The sequence below is a fragment of the Orbicella faveolata genome, unplaced genomic scaffold, assembly GCF_042242905.1.
Source record: "Orbicella faveolata isolate gen_17 unplaced genomic scaffold, um_ofav_v1 contig_37, whole genome shotgun sequence".
Classification (NCBI taxonomy): domain Eukaryota; kingdom Metazoa; phylum Cnidaria; class Anthozoa; order Scleractinia; family Merulinidae; genus Orbicella; species Orbicella faveolata.
In genome coordinates this window covers 2302983-2325000 of record NW_028301566.1, presented here as the reverse complement: position 1 = coordinate 2325000, position 22018 = coordinate 2302983, and the positions used below count along the sequence as shown (strand labels likewise).

Here is a 22018-nt window from a genome sequence, read left to right as displayed (position 1 = left end):
ACCAGAGTGCGTTGCGCCACGAACAACACGAGAACGTCTGCGGCTCGGTTGAGCCGTCGTTCTTTTTCGCGTGGATTCTAGTGAGAAAGATAAGTGGTTTTGTTTTTCTTTGATTTACCTGTAAAACGATGTGAAGGAGATTGTCCCTAAGCCTTGCTTTTGTTCTTAATGTACTCCCAGAAAAATTGGGTTGGGGTGTGCGGCCCGTTTCCCAAAACCCTTACCCTATTTATGACCAAAATATGCGATATTCCCTACCCTATTGCTGGTTTTCAGTGTCACGCAATTCAAAGTAGATCCAAATAAAAATCAAAACCGGTCGATAGATAAAGTCCAGAATCTGGGAAATGAAAGAAGGTAAATATGCAAAAACTCTCGCCAAAATTCTGGTCACATCAATTTTTCTTATGCGAGATATGCGGAGAAATTTTTTTCCCAAATTTATAGAGATTTTTATGGAGACGCCATGTATGGGCACCAACATGGCGGCCGGAAACCAACAGAAACATCTGTCACTGAGTTTTACTACAAACGCGTGAATTTATCCCTCGAGAAACCCTAAAACATTAAAATAATACCTTTTCTAAGACATGAACTGTTCAGATAGCCAAGTTCCCCGAAATAAGTCAGTGTTTTAACCATCATGACAGCTCTCTAGGCCGTCATATAAATGCCGCGTCACGCAAAAGCTTGGAAATTCAAGCGTAGTGTATTACAAAACCAACAACCCATTCGGAGCGAAAATTTGTATGAATATTAGTTTTCAGCTGCTCTTATACATCATTAAAGTAAAATCTCAGGAATATTTTGTAGTTCGAATTTTAGTGACGTCATGTGAAAACCAGCTATTTATGCCCTGACCAAAAATTCGAAACCCTATTTATGACCCTTAAATCGAAACCCTGTTTCAGACCTGCGTTATAATTAGTTCCCTAGTTCAGACCAATGTTGAATTACCGTAAACATAATTTGTGAGGGGCTTTTGTTGATTTTCTTTTCGATAATGATGAAAAAGTGGCTTCTTCTTAAAAACATACCCATATCTGTTTATGACCAAAATGACCAAAGTCGGCAAAAACCGATACCCTATTTATGACCAAAACGGCTGAAAAACCATACCCTTTGAGGCCGCACATACCTATATAGCCCATATAAGGGAGTACACCCCCCCCCCCCCCCCTGGGGCGGGTTTAACTTAGTGTGTCATTTCTTGGCAGTCACGCCTCCTTGGCTGAATTCTTAAATGAAGAGAAATCGTCGTTACTAAAGCTTGTAGAATAATTAAAACAAACGAAAACCGTAGAACACGCTATTTTCATATATGCTGCGATCTATTCCTTTCATCCAAACATGAATAACATTTTCACACATCGCGATGGACGCGTCGTCCTCGACACATCTGTCAACATTCTAGAGACATTTAATGCATATCAGCACAGAATTTATAAGTTAGATTTCTGCTCCTTCAATTTCCACATCTTTCGATTTTCGCAATCTGATAGAGGGGAGATTGATGTCTATCGCTTTATGTCCAAACATAGTTCAGATCACTATGTGCTTTTTTGTCACGATCCCCTGTCACACCTCGCCATCGATGCGTTATTATGCATGAAGTTGTAAATGAATCACTGCGTAAAATATATCACTCTCAACAGAATGTGCCGCAGCATTGTTATCTTTTAGATACCCTATTTTTATCATTGTCAGTAGTGTTAGCTTAGTTTTTGGTCTGTTTCAGTATGGATGCCTGAGACTAGCATCTCTTGGCGATATCTTACAGAAGAATGTGCATCAAAGTCAGTCACCCATCAGCCACCAGCAGAAGTGCAGTATTATCAACGGCATGGCAGCTGTTCAGTCCCTGGGAAATACCACGGGTGCAAAGTCATTCGGAGAGTGGAGTGATAATTTCACTTCGTTTGTTGTTTCTCACTTTTCGGACAAACGTACAAGAGTACATGTAGTTTTCGACCGATACCTTCCAAATTATCTCAAGAGAGTTACCAGAGCAAAGCGGAAGAGAGAGAAGAGCAAGGTATTAGAAGAGATGTGCAGACCAGGAAACAACGAATTGGTAACTGGGACAGGTTTATTGTCATTGAAGAAAACAAGGCCAGTCCTTTCCATTTTCTGTCGACTGAAATGTCACAACGTTATGGGACGCATCCTGGACGTGAGCTGGTGGTTAGCGAAGGGTTCAGAGAGACACTGAACGTGTAGTCACCTGATGCGCCTAGAGAGAGTCTTCAGGAGCTGTCTCCAGACCACGAGGAGGCAGACACAAATTGTACTCCACGTTAGGGACGCAGCTGTTAGGGGTTATCAGCAAGTTAACGTGTTGTGCCGTGACACAGATGTTCTCGTCCTCCTTCTGGCGCACAGACAAGATCTCTGTCAAGAAATTTGGATGTTCTCCGGTACCTCCCGAGCAAAGAGATACATACCAGTCCACAAGATCTCATTGCCCGAGGAGAAGAGGAAGTCGCTACTAGCCTTTCATGCCATCACTGGTTGTGATACAACCAGCCAGTTTGCGGGTATCCGTAAGCAATCAGCCTCGAAAATCTTCGACAGTTCACCGAAGCTTATCGAGCATCTAGGTGAATATTGTCCACCAGAGGAAAGCGTCTTGGCCGACGCTGAAGCATTTGTCTGGCAGCTGTACGACCATGCGACAGACGGAATAGATATCGACAAGGAGAGAGCAGCAGCATTTCGCAAGGTAAAGAAGAACCTTGATTCCCTTCCTTCCTTCCTTCATAAACGGCGTGCGAACTTCCAGTACATGATATGGTAAAAAGCGAAAGAGCCTCGACCATTCCTGTCTAGTCCAGGAGAGAATGGGTTGTTCCACAAGGAAGGAGTTCTTAAGCCCAAGCTGACGAATCAAGAGGAAGTATCAGCATCGTGCTTACAATTAATTAGCGTTCTGTGGATGTTCGAGCCATAACAGCTGTATCATCCGCCGATGTACCTATGTTCGGATATCTCTTGGATGCTCCAAGGGTTGCAAGTGTGGAGACACGTGTGAGAAACACAAGAAACATTTCACTAAACGAAGAAAAGGTGTAACGTGCTGTGTGCAGCCTACGTTGTAGCAACGGCAGATTTATTTTGCCCTTTCTATTTCATGATCAAACTATGGACACAAGTGAGAAACCTGGAGTGATTATAGATTGCCCACACGAAGTAAATTCCTTGGCATGCAAGGAATAAACGTGCCGGTTTGAGCAGTGACTCTCGCAGACTAGCCTTTCCTTTTTTGCCTGCAGGATGATAATCATTTGGCTTTGTTTTGGTGTTGTACCCGGGAAAAAGAACTTGTTAACAAACAAGTTATGTAGAAATAGAAAAATATCGACGACTAGAAAACTGTGCTTTTTAATGCGTTCAACTGTAAATGAGTCCGAACTGTTTGAAAAAATTTGCACAAAAAAATGACAGGTGACTAGCGTGCAGTACTCACATGCCCATTCTTTTCGCATGATTATCAATGTCGGCCAGGAGAAAGCTTTTCTACAGTAATTTTACTGATATTTCCATCGGTTTGCTAGCTTTCTTCATACATTGATTATATATCTTGGTTTAACCTCCCTTTCATGTTCCAGGAGCAAATATGGTCACGTGATCATTCTAATGCCATGGCATTGATGTCAACTAAGTATGAAATGTTTAAGCAAACAACTGGAACGATGATCCTGCTGGTATACGTTGGATCAGTGGTGATCTAATCGGCTTTACATATTAAATGAAGAATATAGAAGAAGAAACCTACAAGACGTAGGATGATTTTTTTGAAAGTGCACTACATTTCGGCTGGCCAAACCAGCCTTCTTCAGGTATAATGAGTATTTCACATTGGGACGTGTTTTTATGTAGCATATTTTCGTAATACCAGAAACACATAAAATTTATTGACAGTGTAAATTAAAGATAAGCATATTGTAAAATAAAATAATGAAATAACATAATAAAAGGAAACAATTAATAAGCTTCTTAGCGGATGTTCAGACCATCGGGATCAATAGGCCCTTTGCACGATCCGGTCACCTGGTACAAAATCACACATGCTGGTGATCAAGTTCCGCAGTGGGACTTCCAAAACAAAGGCAGGTCCAGCTGGACTGGTACGAGTGGCATTGTTTTGGAAGTCCCACTGTGCAACTTGCTCACCAGCATGTGTGATTTTGTACCAGGTGACCGGATCGTGCAAAGGGCCTATTGTACAAAACACTTTTTAAAATTATATGACTAATTTCCATCCATTTGGCACTATTTGTCATTTTAAGTATGTTTTTTTTTTCTGGTTCAGTCTCATTTCTATGTTGCAGGAGCGAGTGCCTAGAATGAACACCCCTTAAATGCCACACTCCCACGATTTCAAGCTGGAAACAGTGATATTCTTAATAAGGGTGACAAGACGAAGACTTTAAACTAAGTTTCCTACTTCTACTCAAAATTTTTAGCGAAAATCATTTTTAACTTGGAACGATTTCATCACTCCTTCACTTTCCGTTAGACATTTGGAACCCCGGGGGGAACTCCTATATGAAAAGGCAAGGGATGTTCGTCGGAAAATTTGAATTTAACTCCTAAGGGAGAGTAATGTGGACGTTGCTTGAGCTTCATTAGACTCCTAAAAGATATCACTTAGGTTCGATCACTAGCCACTGTTCAAGAAAGGATCCCGCGCGCACTTGTAGACCCGACTCGCGCACTCGAGAGATCAGCGAAAATCAAGCCTGAAAAAATTAAATGAGACCGTTTCTGTTATTATTATTTCCTTGAGTGCACCCTAAAGGATACTTTGACAGCTAAAAATGGTGACGTTTCGTCATCAACAGCCTAAGTGAGACCAGAATCCTTGATTTGTACCCGAGACGACGAGCATCCCCGAACTTTTCATATAGAAGTGCCCCCCCCCCCCGGGTTTCGAACATCAGCCGTCTAAGGTCGTTTTACAGTCGCTTGCAGCGTGTCGAGTTAGTTATTTTCGACAGCTAGAAGGTATAACGATTTTTCCATTGTAAGGGAGATACTTATGGTTCTTCCTTAACGTTTCGATTCAGGGAAAGCCGTCTTCGTGGTTTTTCCTTCACAAACCTACGTGATATTGTGAGTTTGAAAGCAATCGATATAAACGAATGATTAAAGGCTCCAGACGATTTTTTAACACAAGAAACGGAAAGATAAACGCTACCTTTCTGTAAATGGTTTCTTGACAGAAAAAGAAAAACAATGAAGAAGAAAAGGAATTATAATCAGTAGCCACCACTAGGATTCGAAATCCCACCGTCTCGCGTAGCGAGCCAGCGCCTATCACACTGCGCTACTTGGACGTAGTTACCAGTAATTGTGAGCAAAAATATTAATTATTTATTTACGTACCGCAGGCTCAAGTGTTTCGCTCAGTCTCTACCTCGCTTTTCACCGAACAAAATAATATTTCCGTTTTTTTACTACAGCACAAGGAAGACATGTGCAGATATATGTAATGTAAAACGTGTAGGCAGACAAACGGTTTCTTAACGTTGAACTTTTTCATTTTGCAAATATCACATCACTCCCCTGAATGGAAAAAGGCTTTATGAGTTTGTTCGAAAGCTAGACTGTCCTCACATCACAAGTAGTTCCTTAATGAGCAATGCCTCATAACACCCTTTCATGATTTATTTTCCAAGTTCGGTGGCTCAAAGCCACTTTGATTCTGTTATCTGCCTCCTGACTAGTAGAGCAGTCCGCAAGAGAGCTGTACATGCATCAGGAACACGTGACATGGTTAGGATTACGCATTATTATATGGCTGTGTCTAACAAGGTCTGGGAACTACCGAATTCTCGAATTTGATTGGCTTAAATCGATATTGACCGCGGTCTAGATTTTCCCATCTAGACCGCTTACATTTTGGGTGAAAAAGTGTCAACCTAAAATACAAAAATATTGGCTATTTTCTTCTACAAATATTAGGGGAAATGACAAAAAGCCTGATGAAAAAAAAAAAAAGTAAACATGACAAGCAAACTTTGGCAGATTGAAATTCAGCTCATCGCCGTTCGCAAGCAAAATGTCAGCTAGTACAAACCAGTTACATTAAACGAATTATTTGTTTCTTGTTTGCCATATAATATTCGTCCGGTCTGTACTCACGACCTCGGTCAAGATTCTCCCATACAGACCTCCTGCTCGGTTAATAAGAGCTAAATATCGCAATATTATTTTTTTCCCAATAGGGCACGGTAACGAATCCGCCTGCAATCTGATTGGTTCTTAGCGCGGTCCGGATTTTCCTATCTCTGACCACAGGGAGCCCTCACATCCGTTCAGAATATGAATAACAGATTAACCTACCTTTATCGCGCGTGTTTTGTGTTTTGTGGCGGCCATTTTGAATTTTTAATACGCGCGTGGTCTGCTAGTGGGAGGTCTGGAACTGTAATTACGGAAATCGCTCGGAACCTGCTCGAAGCTCTAAGAAAATTATCCTTGGTGAGCGATCAGCTCCTCCGAGAATTTGCGAATTTTCCCGCCCGTCCCAGACTTCTGTAATTTCGGTTCCAGACCTCGCATTAGCAGACCGCACGGTCACGGTAACGGCGCGAAACAGCGCGGGTGAAATTGTCTTCCTGAGTGAACCGGCGGTAATCACCCTTTTTATACTTCCATCGACGATTAATCGACGAAAGTTTAACTCTATTCACTTTTAAATGGCAAGGAAAGTCACTGTAAGTAAATTCAATTGAGTATTTTGAAGTTGTGAGAGTTTGTTTGGTTGTTTGTAGCTCGGCGCTGTAATGGCGCGTAGTCCTGTGCTTCTCTCGCCGCACGATTTTACGCAAAAAATTCAATTGCCGTCAAGTTTACCTCTTTGATCGTTGCTGTGTATTTAAAAGAATTTCTGTGGAATACACTTAACAAATTTCTTCGCTTTCTGCTACTCAATTTACGATAAAAAAAAGTCCGATTTCGAGTGATTCGCAGCGACTCTTAGAAATTTTGTTTTTGTGGTACAACTTCAAACTTTGCTCGAAATTCCACACCAGGAAAACAATTTTCGAGAACTGAACTGGTGAACTAGGTGCAACTAACTAAAGTAGTTCGAAATTAATTTGTTCCTGAATACATCTTTATTTGTCTACTATCTGAGTTACTTGCTCGTTCACTCGTTAATTTTTTTGCGATGGTTTGTACACGGCACGTAAGCCAATTCAATGACAAAGTTGCGTAAACAAACCTGCTTGTAAGCCAATTTACCGCAGGAAAAAAAAAATTTTCCGGCTTAGGGTCGGTCCGTAAGTGAAAAACTGTGACCTCGGACTTTTCAAGACCTCGGTCACAGTTTTTCACTTTTCGGACCGACCCTAAGCCGGAAAATAGCATATATTTCTCGTGCCAAGGCCCAGCTGGCTGAGGTCACATAAAAAAAAGAGTTCAACTCTCGGTACACCAACATGGCGACAATTTCATTGTTTCGGTACACCAATATGGCCAGCCTATTTTTTTTAGCCTGTTTAACTCGGTTTTACAAATTAGGAAAGATGCACGTGTTCTCTTGTAATTTTAGTCCTCCTTACGGAAGTCCAGTCCACTTTAAATTTTCATTTGATTTTAAAAGTTAAATTACATATCTACGTCATTCCGAGAGCCTCTCCCACCTCTTCTCGATCCGGTCGCTGTTGTCTCCTGCGTGCGAACGAAACCAAACTTGTTACGTGTATTAGGTAAGAATCTTTTGATTTCTTTTTTGTCGTTAAGTTTGTCTACTCATCATTGTAGGCCAAATTTGTGTTCATTGGAAGGAGCTTTTAGGCTCCGTCCGATGAACAAGTGGCCATTTCGAGTGAACATTCAACTCGTGGCGCAGATTGAGTAACGTTAGAACATCTAGACGACATTTTTGAATGCTAATGTAATTATTACATTCGAACTGGTGTAGTTTTGTGCATTTGTAGCTTTGAGGAGTTGAACAAATGTCTGTGACTACAGTCTTGTCGAGCAGTTCACTCTACTTCTCTTTTAATACGCTTCGTTGAAAGTTGAATAAACTGAGGGCGCTGTGGAGCTAAGATATTTTGGTCATAGCGTTGCCACAACCGTGGTTCTACATTTTTCACGGCTCAACGACATTTCTTTCGGTTCCGAATGCAACAATTTAGTTCTGTACTGTAAAACCAGCCAAATACTCGAGGTTGCACGTCCAATTCTGTCGACAGTGCTTGCATTAATTCACTGAATTGATAAGTTATTAGCTTGCATGCATGGCGGGTCCCTTGCTAATACACTATTTAAGGGCCGCGGGGTGCGTTCCATTCCACCAAAAATTCTGGTTTGAATATCCAGACATATCCCTTGGCGAATGGAACAACGTATTGCTGAAATTTTGGAGAGGAGGATAACCTTGCAATGTAATACCCAAATTTTCAAAAATTTTCTCAAAGGAATTTTCCGTTCAATGGTTGGTATATTTCAAAATTTTACAAATCTCTGATTTTGTTTGAAAACTTCCCAGGAAATCTCCATGCCATTTGCTCTAATTTTGAAAAATCTGGAATTTGGTCAAATGGAAAGCCCCACTGGATTTGCGATTCCCAGCAAAGTCAATCAAAGCCAATCAAACTTAATGGAACTCAGTCCATGGATGGAGGTCTTTTGGTAATCAAAGGAAGTCATACTTAGACAAAAAAATAATTGGACAATTGTTAGTTTTCACTGGTTGTGCCATCAAAACTAAAATCGTAACCATTCAATGAATAAAGTTAAGAATCTGAGATATTATAGATGATTGATATATAAACCACCTCATCAAGAATTAGGTTTCTGCAGTTTTTCATTCGCACATTACTCGGAAAAGTGTTTCACCCAAATTTAAAGAGCTTTGCATGGAGGTGCCATAGGGGAGCACCAAGACGGCGGTCGTAAAGTAACAGAAACATGTGTCTTTGAGTTTTGCGATTGAAACGAAAAGTTATAGCTCTAGAGCCCCGACATGTTGAACTTATTACCTCTTCTAGTGCAAGAATTGTTCAGTTAGCAAAAACTAAAGTGAACATGCTCTGTTACAAAAATTATTAAACATGCTCTATTACAAAGCAAAGAACCTTTTCGAGCTAAAACATTGTAAAATGTCAAGTTCCTGATAAATCTAAAACCTCTTGAGGGAAAGGTAATTTATAATATTGGAATAGTTATGACTATGTCACATGAAAACCAAGAATAGAACTCAATGAGACGTTATGATTTCTGAACTCTTGATTTTTGTTGAACTGGTGTTGAAAATCAGTGAAACATTTTTTGAAGCTTGAGCTACTGGTAGAATACATATTTTTGGTGACCACATCACAATGATCTTTCTTCAAGTGCATTTATTGATGGAAAATAACCAAAGGCTTTCATGGGTCGTGTTCCATTGAGTTTGCTTGACAAAAGTAACATAACTCAGTTTCCAAAAAGTTATCTATTTGCAAGCTCTTGATAGATTTTTTTGGACAGTCATTGATTCAGAGTGGTGATTATTACACTGTACTTGCAAACCCTGCAAGAAAAACACCTTTGTCCAAGAAAAATTGGTATCATAATGAATATGAGAGCTCAGATTCCCTTCTCTTTCTGCTCAGTGAGAGACTAGAAGCAACCACTGCTAGCAACCATGTGATTGTTTGATCAGCTGCTGTCTACAGCCCAGTGTTTTCATTACTTTTGAAAGTAGAAGTTGCATTGTGTTAGCCGTTGTGCTAAAAGCCCACCTTAGGGTGGGCCTTACCACCCTAAGGGGTCTGAGGCATGCTTCTCCTAGAAAGTTTTGAACTTCTAGACTCTCCGAAACACATTACAGCATTTTGAGATACAAAGGATTATATTTCAGACACCAAAACAAAACACTGAAATTTGCATTCATGTATTCATTTGTATATTTATTTATGTTTTGCTCCAAAACTGTAAAAATGTTATCTATGAAGGGTTAACTTGATAATTTACGGTACAATCTTGTTTGGAAACAATTATATAAGTGATTTAGTCACTGCTCGTTAAAACAGGATAATGACAAAGTTATTTATTTATTACATTTATATTTCTAGATTACATCAATATATTATTCCCTGGAACAAACTCTTTCGTTTTAGTTTTTGGCCTGCTACTAGCCCACACTGCCGCTTTTCCGCCATTTTGACTTATGTTTTAATACAGTATATGTTACCTTATATAGATTACTCTCTGTTAGAAGCAGATGTCTTCCTCAAAATTTAAGCCTTTATACAGGGTTTGATTGACTTGTACATGCAAGCATATTTAGTAATAATTAAACAATGTTGCAGTGAAAGTCTTGGCAAAACTTTCATGTTTATTTGCTCGCAAACCATTTCATGGCCACTTGGTTCTTTTGAGAAAGTTTATTCAATTCAGAATTTATCCAAGGGCAAGTAGGAGTCACAAATCAAAAAGTTCACATTGAATGCGACAGTCTACGTCTAGTTTTGGAAACACTGCAACCGGTTTCTCTCACAAAACGGTGGAAAAGTTGGAATCCTATATGTAGGTTACACCATAAATGAACCAAAAATAACTAAAAGTTTGACTGCCAGTAAATGTGTCATATACTACTGTAGTTTGCACTTGCACAATAGGAAATAGAGTGGTTGTGAGTAGAGATTATCTTTCATCCTCTCACTGAACAGAAAGAGAAGAGAATCTGTGTCTCACAGGGTAGTACTTTCTATTCACTGAAAGAAAATTCCTAATTCACATATTTCTATTACATTTATAAATACATCTGATCATACAACTGATACCAATACCAAGAAAAGGAAAATGCCAAATGCCAGGAAGGACATGATCCCAGGGACTTTGTGAGAGATTACATCCTTAGGTTTGATAAAAAAAAGGTTATGAGAGATTACAGAGTTTGAAAAACCCATTGTAGGTCTGATTTTAAAGTGTTTTTTTTATTTATTTAATTTTTTTTAGGTACCAGCCTAAGAATATTACTCAGTCAACATGGTAAGTTGCTGTTTTCCTTTCTGAGATAAGCTTAAACTTTGAAACCTGGGTGCTTTTCAAAGTGTTGGAATATTCACTACATGATCAACTGGTATTTACATTTTGGACATGAGACATCTCCACATACATATATGCACACACTAAACCTTGAGTTGGCCATGAAAAGTAAAGGTACATGAGATAAAATAACTTGATTTTAAACACTGCTGTGTAAAGAAATTGAACACCAAGGGTCTCCTTACACCCTGTAACTTGCTGAGAGTCCCTTGATGTTTGCTGGGAAAGCTCCTTACACAGGCTTTCCTTGTGCATGTTACCTTGAGCATCATAGTCCGGGAGTTTGTCATACGTTGTTCTCCTTCAGTTCTATGCTAGTACTGGTAAGAGCTGTTATCACTGGTTTGACATGCAAATGAGGCAAAAACGTCAATTTCCCTTTGTATTTGACACTTTTGCCTTGTGTGTATGCCTTTTACAAAAGAATTTTAACCTCAGACTCATCAGCTATCTATAGTGTTCAGCTATTCTCCATTCACAGATAATTTTTGCCTGGGAACACTGTAAAGTGTATCAAAGGATAGATTTTCTCAGCTGGGAACATTCTATTGGGCATCATACAGGGCAGGAAAAAAAAATTGAAATCCAACTGCCCAGTGGGCCATTACATTTCAGATTTCAGTTGCTCCTAATAAAATATTATGCCTACTTGCCCAGTAGGCATGGAATGTTCATGCCTTATCAACTACATTATTTGCTAGGTTGCTGGTGAACCTTAGTGAGGCAGCACACTATTTCACGGGGTCAGTGGTGTTACACAACATAAAAGCGTTGAAAAATTTTGATTTTTTTGGATGTCAGATTTGGGGCATGTACAGTTTGGTGTTACACAACATTTAAGCGGTGAAAAATTTTGACTTTTTTGGATGTCAGATTTAGGACATGTACAGTTTGGTTTTTATTAAGTGATGTCACAATTAATGCTTTGTCTGGCACATTCCACTCTGCATGTGTTACATACTGTACATGTTGCTGGTGGTAAGAGAGATTTGCCCAGTGAGGCACAACATCTCATTCTGGCAAAATATTTGACCATCAAGGACGTTCGTGCGAAAATTTTCTAACATTGATTTTTTTTCTGAGACTTTTACCACTGTGAGATGATGAGTTAGTTATGTCAGAAATGTAAAAAAAATGAGGGGTCACCAACTTGGAGAGAACATGCCCGGAAGAACACCCTAAATCTGAGAAAATCGGGCTTCATTAGCGAATAAGACCACAGTGTCCATAAGCCCAAAAATATTGCAATTAGATCTTTGAAATGAAATGTTCTCTGCCAAATATTGTTTAAGTGGACCTATTAAGGGAATTAAGTCAACTGGTGAGGTTCCTTAAAGAACAAGTTCTCATTTAGTGACCATAGTTTCACATGCCTTGCAGCTGCAAGATGACAGGATTCGATGTCCTGTAGACAGAAATCTTGAAATTTTTTTTTTGTAACCTCCCACATTGATTTTGTTGTTCATTTTTGGACAATGTGGAGATAATTGTAAATATAATCTGTTTCTGCAAAGAAAAATAGGGGTCACCAAACATCCAAGATCATTAAATCCAGGCAAATCTATAGCAATGGCCATCTGCCCTATCATTGTTCATTTTATTACTTAGCGCACACTCCCATGCATGGCGTGGTATGTGAATTTGCGTGTGCGCAGTAAGGATGCACAGAAACAATTAGCGTGAACGTCCTTAAGTCAAAAATTTTCTCGTTGCGAATGTTCTTCTTCTCAATCTAAATGTTTTTCCAACATGCAGACAAAGTAGCATTATTTAAAAATGTGCTAGATAGTTATTGTAATGTACAATATTTATTTTGGAAAATGCCATCAGGGATTGATAAATGTAAATTGTGATACGCAACATCCAAACTGTTCTTGGAGCCCAGCCTTGATAAATACTATCCCTTCCAATAAGTCTGCAATATTAATTCTTGGAAATGTCACTATGGCATCATCACATTTAGATTCCCAGAATGAACTGGACCTCTTTGTTATTGTTATTGTCTTCTTAAATGCAACTTTACCTTCAATATCAGAGAACTGTTTATAGTTACAGTTAAGAAGTTTGTGAGGTATTTCACATCCTTCACACTTGTGCTTACACTTGTCTTGAACTCAGGGCCTAAAACCCTTTGGAAAATGGCACGATAGTCATTGTAACCCCACAGATTTTCTAGCAATAGAGAGACTAGCTAGCTAATGGTATTTCACTCTAACCAGTTCTCCCGATGTCACTTCACCTGATGGCAGTTCGCCCAGCCTTAAAGTTCAAAGAAGGATGTGTTAGATTCTTTCTTTTGACTGAACAAGCAAAAAAGACAACACTGTAGGCATCATGAAAAAAAATTACACAAGACCTGTTTATTTATCATTTGTTAATCCATTGACCAGGGGGCTAACAGTCTGCACGAACTGACTTACAGTCTGGACGAACTGGTATTGGGCAAAACGACCACCATTCATGGTAACACAAGGGGCCGGTGTTAGATGTAAAGAAGACATACCAAAACATTAGAGCACAAATCAATAGTTGCCATCATTTGTCCCCTCCAAACACCCCATCTTTGTAATAAGGGAGTTCCCTGGGACTGTTGAAGTAACCTAATTTTCTCTGTACCTCTCCTGTATCACAATAATGACCGCTTTCCCCTCGTCTGCACTCACTTTCACATAACATTAAAATTTCTAGTACTGTGTACAATCAAGTAAGCTTGGATTTTAAATTAATCCATGCTTTCAACTCACTGTTTTGCTCCTCTTGCAAACTTAAGTTTTGAAATTTTTTTGGATTGGAAATTATCACTAACAAGACCACTGAAGCTAATTTCTCTTACCGAATGGACCACCAAACTTCCATTTTCACTTACCCAAGAGCAAAATTTACCTGCCTCAGGCAATTGTACCTGAGTTTGTTGTTCCTGCCCTGCATCATAGTTTACCATGCTGTATATATCATCCCCTTTCAGGTTTCTTTCTGACAGGTCCCTTGCGTAGATTTTCCCTGGGAACTTTTTTAGTAATAGCATATCATATTATTATCATATTTTCATGCCCTCAGATATATGCTGGCCACTTACAGCCCTGTTTATTGGGCACATACATGTACTACTGGGGTGTCTGCAGTACATTGGATGTAGTACATAGCAGTAACATCACAAATACCCCAAACTCTGTCAAATTCTACATCAAATTAAAGTTTATAGTTCAATAGTTCAAAGTAATTTTTTCTGGAGAAAAAAAATTAATGCTTTTTCACTTCAAAGGAACACTGCAATGGTAATATAAATTTCTAATTGTGAGGGTCCACTTCTTGGGAACATTATGAGGGGGATAGTCTGAGAACTCCTCAGTGCCATGTTTTGGTGTCTTTCAGTTGTAATTAAAAATTGTAGCATATCATAGGCAAAGGACTCCACATATATTGCCCTCCTCAATTTCATTACTAACAGGGTCCTGTCCCAGGCAACAGTATAGCACAGTGCAGTGTCACATCAAAGTTCAAGAGCTCCTTAATACCATATATTGTCTACCAGCTTTAAGCTAACAGCGAAGGTCCATTGGATAGGGTTTTGCGGGTTATCATCAGGTATTATGGTCAAAGAGGTCCCTACATATTTGTTTTTGACTGGATAGCATTCATCAGAACATGCTTCCCTGGGAAATGTTACAGTGCATAATTCAAACTTACAGCTCCATGCACATTTTCTTTACCAGAAAGGTTCACTGTATCATTGTAACATAGTCCAAAGGCACCCTGTTTGTTCTCTTTCAATTTAAAGTTATTGACAGGGCCCATGGCACAGGTTTCCACTGGGAGCAATTATATTTTAGTCCAAGGATTCTGCATAATTTTAATTTTCTGGCCTCAGTTCAGGTCTTATTTACTCAGACCACTCTTTTCATTCAAGTGGCAGTCTACTTGTATTAATATTTATAATTTGTGTTTTTACAGTCTAATATGAAAGTCAGTGACGAATGTGTCACAAAATACAATGCAATGAAGGCAGACAAGACCTATGGGTATTTAATCATGTCTATCAAAGATGAAAAGGAAGTGGTTGTTGATGAAGCTGGAGAAAAATTCGATAAAAACATGACACAAGATGAGAATGAAATTGCCTACGAAAAGTTGAAAAGCAAGTTGCTGGAAGGTGATAAGGACCCTAAGTATGTGCTTTTTGACTTCAAGTTTGAGACCAGAGAAGGCCGCAGGGACAAATTAGTATTTTTAAACTGGTAAGCTTAAAAATATTTTCTGTCATATATTGTGCATTTTTGAGTTGTTATTATTATTTTTTTTTAAATACCTCTTAGTGGATGAGTGAGTGAGTGACTGAGTGAGTGAGAGATGTGTGTATGTCACACCAATCAGGTTGGAGCTACTATGAACTACCTTCCTCAAACTCATTAATAATTCATCAAGTTAAAACAATGGAAATCACAACCATGAAGGAGGTTTGGATACCCGGTCTTAATTAGCATAGATTTTGACAATTTTCTCCGTGTACTCCTTAGTTTTTGTTTCAATTGAGAAGAAATATCAAACACTCGAGACTGTGTTTCATCGGGTGTCCAAACACCTTGAATTTTGTCAAAAATACTCAGCTGTGCGTCATATTTTCAACTCTCCTCTCAGTGAAACACTGTCTCTCATGTTTGACATATTACATCAGATTACTGCTTGTAAACATGATTCATGTGGGTAAAGATTTCATCTCCAATTTAGAATGACCATCTTTGTTTATCTGCAAACAGGAGCAGGTATTTTTGTGTTGGCCTTACTCTGACATTTCCAATGCCGTGTTTGCTGTAGTTAAGCCCAGGACTTTGTGGGTGGGTTTCAAAAGAGTTCAGAATTTGATAATCTGCTGAGGAATCGGTCTTTGTCATGCATACACTAATGTGTAACCAAGGTGCTGCTTTTCGCATTACGTGAAATTTTGGTTGAAATTATTCTTAGCCACTTGTCATCTAAGAGGTGTCTACAACAGAAACAAATTATTGTTTTTAGTGAAGAAGGCACTGCTGGGATGGGGAGGGGGCTTTTGTCTGTGATGGTATTTGCAAGGTTTCAATCACTACTGTAAGTCTTCGAATTAGCACCCCTTGCCCCTCGAATGAGTATCCCTCCTATCGGCCAAAATTTAAAATAAGTGCCGCCCTCCCCTCCCCTATTTTGTGGGTGAGTAATGAGACAGCAAAGGATGTATAGTTTTCGTCTTGTAGTATTAGATTTGTATATTGTTTCAGTTTGTGACCATGTGAATTTCTAATGGTGCTGTGATCTAAACTTTAGGATCAGCTTTTTACGTCTATAAAGAGCTTATGTTGTTGTTTGCACGCAGATGATGTGTTTAAAAAATGATCGTGTCAGTGCACGATTTGGGAAAAATTAAATAAGCGCCCCCCTCCCCCTCGATTTAGTGCCCCCTCGAAAAGGCGTCTAGGAAATATTTTGGTGATCCCAAATGAAACTTTAAAGTGATTTTGACTTGAGCAAGTAGTTAAATTAACAATTATTTTATTATGTCACAAGCTCAGTCAAATAATCTGTGGCCGCTAAAAATAGTCATCACTCTGTCACATGTGAAAGTTTGGTGAATGTTCAAGAGAACGATTTCGTATGTAGCTTTTGGGGCAATTCTCTGGCTTCTTGCAAGTGTAAGAAAAACAGTCAAAATGTTTCTTTTTCAAAATCCCATGGCTTAGAAAATACTGTCATTTGAACAATTGAATCTATTGACCAGACCGTCAGTTAAAGGTCCTATCATTGCTTTCATTGACTTTTTTGAAAAGTCTAACTCTCCAGAAATAATCAGGTATAATAAGTTGACTTCTTCATCAAACTAGATAACCTAGGAAATGTTTGCAGAAAGTCTCCTAATCAGATAATTAATTTTTAGGTGAGCAATTTTAGTGTGAAACTTGGATGGGTTTCATATGACAACATACCAGAATTGTCCCTTTGTTTTAGACTACAAGTAATCCCTCTTTCGCTTAGTCCGTTGTGCGTAACGCGAAAGAAAACCGCGAGAAAAAAATGGCTGCGCGAAATCCTGGGGGCGAGGAGTGCATGAAAGGAGGGACTACCACCTAAGCCCAAGAGTTTGCTCTTTCATGGCAGAGTGATTTTTCGGTGTAGGATTTCTAATCTTGACGTCCTCTCATTATCGCATGTTGTCAATAACCCCAGGAGATATCCTGAATAAAATTGCTCTACTCTACACTTCAAAAAGCCAGGCAAAAACAAATGCCGTGAGAAGTATCTTCGTTCAGTATTCGTTCAGTATTCGTTCAGCAAAACTGCAAAAGAAGTTTTAAAAAGGAGACGGCGAATGAGACATCAGATAACAATTTTCGCTGTGTCTGTAGGTGTAAATCTAAAATTTCAAATGCAGAGTTTCAACCGAGAATTTACATTATGTCTTTGACATAGGAGATCATCCAACTGCGGTGAAATGTTTGATGATAGCAGCGGAAAGCTTCAGGTGAATGTCCGGTTTCAAGTGAAAGTCCAGTTCAATCTTTCAAATGCACGGCAGAAAGGCCAAGCTCAGTGAATTTGTATTCACTGACTTGAACAATGCTGTTGAGCGGCAAAATCACTAAAACGCTCACAGTCGGGTTGGGGGCGGAAAGCTTTGCCAAACAAAACACTGGATAAGTTTAAATCTTTGCAAAGCCTGTTGGCCAATTCGCAAGAACATTGTGGGTTGCAAAGCACGATTCCAATGCTTCAATTTGCTCTGGTACCGCTTTGATTTGCTCTGGTTCCAAAACATTCCTGCAAGACGTCACATGTATCTCAAATGTTGACAAGATGTTGTCAACGCTCCTAACATAAGCCAATCATATTTTTGCGTTGTGAGAACAACGCATAATTCAAACTCTTGGGCTTAGGCGGTAGTCCCTCGCCTCCAGGATTTCTCACGGCCATTTTTGTCTCGCGGTTTTCTTTCGCGTCACCCAACGACGGACTAAGCGAAAGAGGGACTACTCGTAGTCTACCTTTGTTTAGTCATGCGGATCAAGAATGTGAAAACATTTCCTTTTAAAGTGCATATGAAGTAAAAAACAATCGCTGCTTATTTGAAAGACTTTTCAAAGTACAGAAGAATGGTGTTTTCCTTTTCGGAATACCTTCTTTCATTTTAGAGATATTTACGTTTTTGTATTATGCAAATGAGGAAAGTGATGATGTCATGATGTCATTACAGTTTTGTATTGTACACTTTTTGCATGAGAGACTAAACAAGAGTAGAAGACATAACTAAAACTGTCATTTACGTAGAGTTAGAGACCATGATGTGATCATTGGTAATAACAAAATGTAGCTTTCAATTAATCTTCTTTGACAAAATCTCTGTGATAATTTGTGATAACAATGATATAGTGCTATGTTAACAGGGAAAGTCAAACTTGTTCAAATGTGGGTAGAAACCAGCCAGGAGTTATCTGTAATTGTGTATGCATACAACAACACCAAAAAGCTTTCTAAATTACTTGTCTTGTATAATTTAATTTCACTACTGAATTAATTACAGTCGAACCTCTGGTTGCGACCACCTCTTGTAAGCGGCCACCTCTCCTCAGCGACCAGTTTTCCAAAATACCAAAAGTTTCCAAGTCAAATCACCTCTTGTAAGCGACCATCTCTTGTAAACGACTGCGACCACTTTTGGAGCTGAAAGTTTGAACTTTTTTTTGTTTTTAATGTCCCGTAAGTGACCACTTAACAGAAATAGACTCAGCGTAAATTGAATAATAAGGTGTTGTAACCACATTGCATTTCTGGGTAGTATTAGAGACGTAAATTTGTCAATGGGAAGCACAGGATTTTTCTCGAAATTGACTTTTGACATGAATAAAACATTTAAAACATGGTCTCTGCAGTTACTATATGCTAATGAGGTAAAATTCTGACCCAATATGGTTTAAGCTCTGGTAAGTGACCACCTACTGTAAGCGCTTACAGGAGGTTTAACTATAGTAACTAATAAAACCACAAATTAATTATAAATTTCAATTAATAGAGCGGTTTTTATATGAGTGTCGAAAGTAATTAGACAATTACTTTGGTTTTGGTTTTGGTTTTACTTCGGTTTGAGATTGGCTGATTAGTCTAATTGGTAAGTAATTGGTTTGGTTTGGTTTTATGACACTCAATTGAAAACCGCTCTAAATTGAATCATTATTTTAATCAATAAGTGTCAAGCTTCTTTGTGAATGTGTATCTTAGGTATAAGTAGGCTTACAATTGGCTAGGTGATTGATGATTGGGTAAATGAACTATATGGACTATATAGTTTGGTCAAGCTTTTGTGTTCATTGCAAACACTTCTAATTGACCTAATTAATCAAAGAGCTGATCCCGGCGTCATGAATATAGAGTGCAAGTAAGCAACATGTTCGTGGAATATTTCATTGTCCCTCCAGAGCGAGTATTTAGAGAGTTTAAAACTTATTTTGCAATACTGAAATGGGCCTAAAGAAATTATAAGCATATGGCAAATGAGAGAGGTGTCAAACTCGGCAAAGCAATGTGCAGAAAACAGCAAAAAGTCCAGAAGCCATGCCTTTGACCTCTAGAATAAATTTGCTATGGCACAGCCAAACGGCTCCTCTCTACTTAAAATTCCAGAATCACGTGTGAAATAATGAAAGGTCAAGAGACCAAAAATTAAATCACAACAGCAAATGCAAAATGTCTTGAACCACAGGAGTCATGTTGGGCGGTCAACCACATTTTACAAAGACCTGTCAAGTGTTTATCTCAAAGATGTCAACAATCAGCGATTTAACCAATCATCTCATGATACCAGATCCTGGTATCATGGAACGGTAGCCTCCTACGCAGATGTTCTTTGGGTTGGTCACACAGCATTCTCCCCCTTTGTGGAGAGGAAGATCGGTGCTGAGCCCAAAGAGCAAGTGCATAGGAGGCCCAATGGAATGGCGGCATCAATAGAATGTCTACAGGCTCCCTCGCTTCATTTGGGCTCGCCAGGAGCCTGTTGGCTGGCTATGTTAGCACTTAACTTGACATCAGCATGAATAGTTTATCATGTGTCATTATTTTGCTTGATGTTTTGCAGGTGTTCAGACAATTCAAATCGTAAAAAGAAGATGTTACAAGGAAGCTCATGTGAAGGCGTAAAGAAGCATTTTCCAGGTTTTGCTGCAAGCGTCCAAGCCAATGACGATGATGAGCTGGACTACCACACTATTAGGAAGGATATTATGGCTGGGAAGAAATAAATGTTTTTTCGTCATATAAAACCTGTGATATAAGCAGTGAAGATTTGTGTACAAGTAGTACTTAATCAGTAAGACTAGTCCTTTGTATAAGCATAGATAGCTTCATGTGTCATCACTACTGCCTTACCATTAAGATCTTTTTCAACACGTGATTGATTTAGGTTATATAAATTCCCATCCCTCCCCCCTCTAGTTATAAGCCCTTTAGTCTGGTGTTCAAGGAGATACTAATAATTCAATAATTGATTTTATTAGTAATTAAAGTTTCAAAGTGCAAATTCCATGAAATATTGTAGCATATCCCAGTTGCTCTTAAAACCAATGTGCTTGAAAGACAAGAATAGAACTTAATTGTTATGCTCTATACAGTGTTATTGTTAATAATTGTTGTTTGACTGACTGACTTGTAATGTTCTTATTAATGATCACTTTCCTCATTGTCTTGATTATTTTACTGTATCATTTTGAGATTTTGTCCACTGGTGATACCTCAACCCCCTCTCTTACCCCTGTTGGATATACCAACAGATCAAAGTTCCAGTCTGCTTACGGACATCAATTGACCAGGGGTTGCAGTATTTTTTGTCACAAAACTCTAGTGTGGTGGTTAAGTGCTGTTTGTAGAGTACAGGTGCCTCTTTAACTTATACACCGTGGAGGGGGGGGGGGGGGGGGTACTTTAGAAAGTTTTATGCTGGGAGGCTCCGCCCCGAGGTTCAACCCCTTACCATTTTGTATACCATTTTAACAGAAAATCTACACCTTTCATATACCTGTTATTGAAAAAGGTACCTCTTTCACACACCTACTTTAGAACACTGCATCCTTTTTGTCAGCCTTTTAAAAAAGTTAGGAGAACACCAACCATTACCAGAAGAGATGTTAACCAAAAAACAAGTATTATTTGTTCAGTTCATGCTGTAGCAGGAGTCAAGATACTCTGATTTCCCTACCCTAACCTCAACTTGTGAAATCCCTACCCTTGAATATACCTGAAGCCTGGAAAAGATACTCCTTTTGGGCAGAGCCCCCCATATAGGCCATTATGGAGAATACCCAACCCCTCAACCCCCCCCCCCCCCCCCCCAAGGCTTATACGTCTCTCAGTTGTTGGAAGATCAAAAGCCAATATTGGGAATGAAGAATTACAGTCGAGGAAAACTGAACAAACTAGGAAACCTTCCAGAACAACTAATCGCCAGGAAATGATGGAATCCCACTCTGATTAGTATGCATTTCATATGTCTTGGGAATGAAAGATCTGAAGACCACCTGATAGTCTAAACTTCTGTTCGGTATAATATTGTTTATAGAATGGTATTTTTTAGGGGTCGAATAAAGCTTGAGTCGCATCTAGATTAGTCTCCTGTATGGGTCTAATTTGAATTTTCAGTCTCATTTTCATAACATTTCACATTTTGCATGGGAGTCTGCCCTTGGTTTAACACCATCCCCCCGCCCCACCCCCCATCTCCCAAAAAAGAAAAAAAGAAAAAACTATTGAGTCGCAAAAAGAAAAACAGCACTGGCAGAATTATTTACGAATAGAATATTTCTAACCTGCAGTTAACATTGCCTTTATGCATTTCAGCAAGTGGACCGCTATTACGACAACTGATCATTGAGCAATGGAAGTAAATTTGGTTTGGTGTTTCGCCCCGCCCCCCCCCCACCCCCCCCCCCCCCGCGAAAATTGTAGATAATGGTGTTCG

At 39.1% G+C, this 22018-nt stretch overlaps 1 protein-coding gene across 2 annotated transcripts; it reads left to right on the top strand.

Annotated features, from left to right (window-relative positions):
• The first annotated feature begins 7614 nt into the window (after nucleotides 1-7614).
• On the top strand, nucleotides 7615-21662 carry LOC149101599 (uncharacterized). Of its 2 annotated transcripts, none has more exons than XM_089275667.1 (4): nucleotides 7615-7718; nucleotides 10960-10992; nucleotides 15001-15284; nucleotides 20144-21662. In XM_089275667.1, exons 2-4 carry the CDS (start codon nucleotides 10990-10992, stop codon nucleotides 20304-20306), a joined length of 450 nt encoding a protein of 149 aa, XP_089131793.1. In that variant the 5' UTR covers nucleotides 7615-7718; nucleotides 10960-10989; the 3' UTR covers nucleotides 20307-21662. The 2 variants fall into 2 exon arrangements, with proteins under 2 accessions (XP_089131793.1, XP_089131794.1); XM_089275668.1 differs by lacking the exon at nucleotides 7615-7718 and adding an exon at nucleotides 10233-10255.
• Nucleotides 21663-22018: the final 356 nt, after the last annotated feature.

Bases quoted from the DNA above. Each gene is read 5' to 3' on its own strand.
- LOC149101599 (XM_089275667.1), top strand. The intron at 15,285-20,143 runs GTAAGCTTAAAA...GATGTTTTGCAG, and splicing joins AAATTAGTATTTTTAAACTG to GTGTTCAGACAATTCAAATC.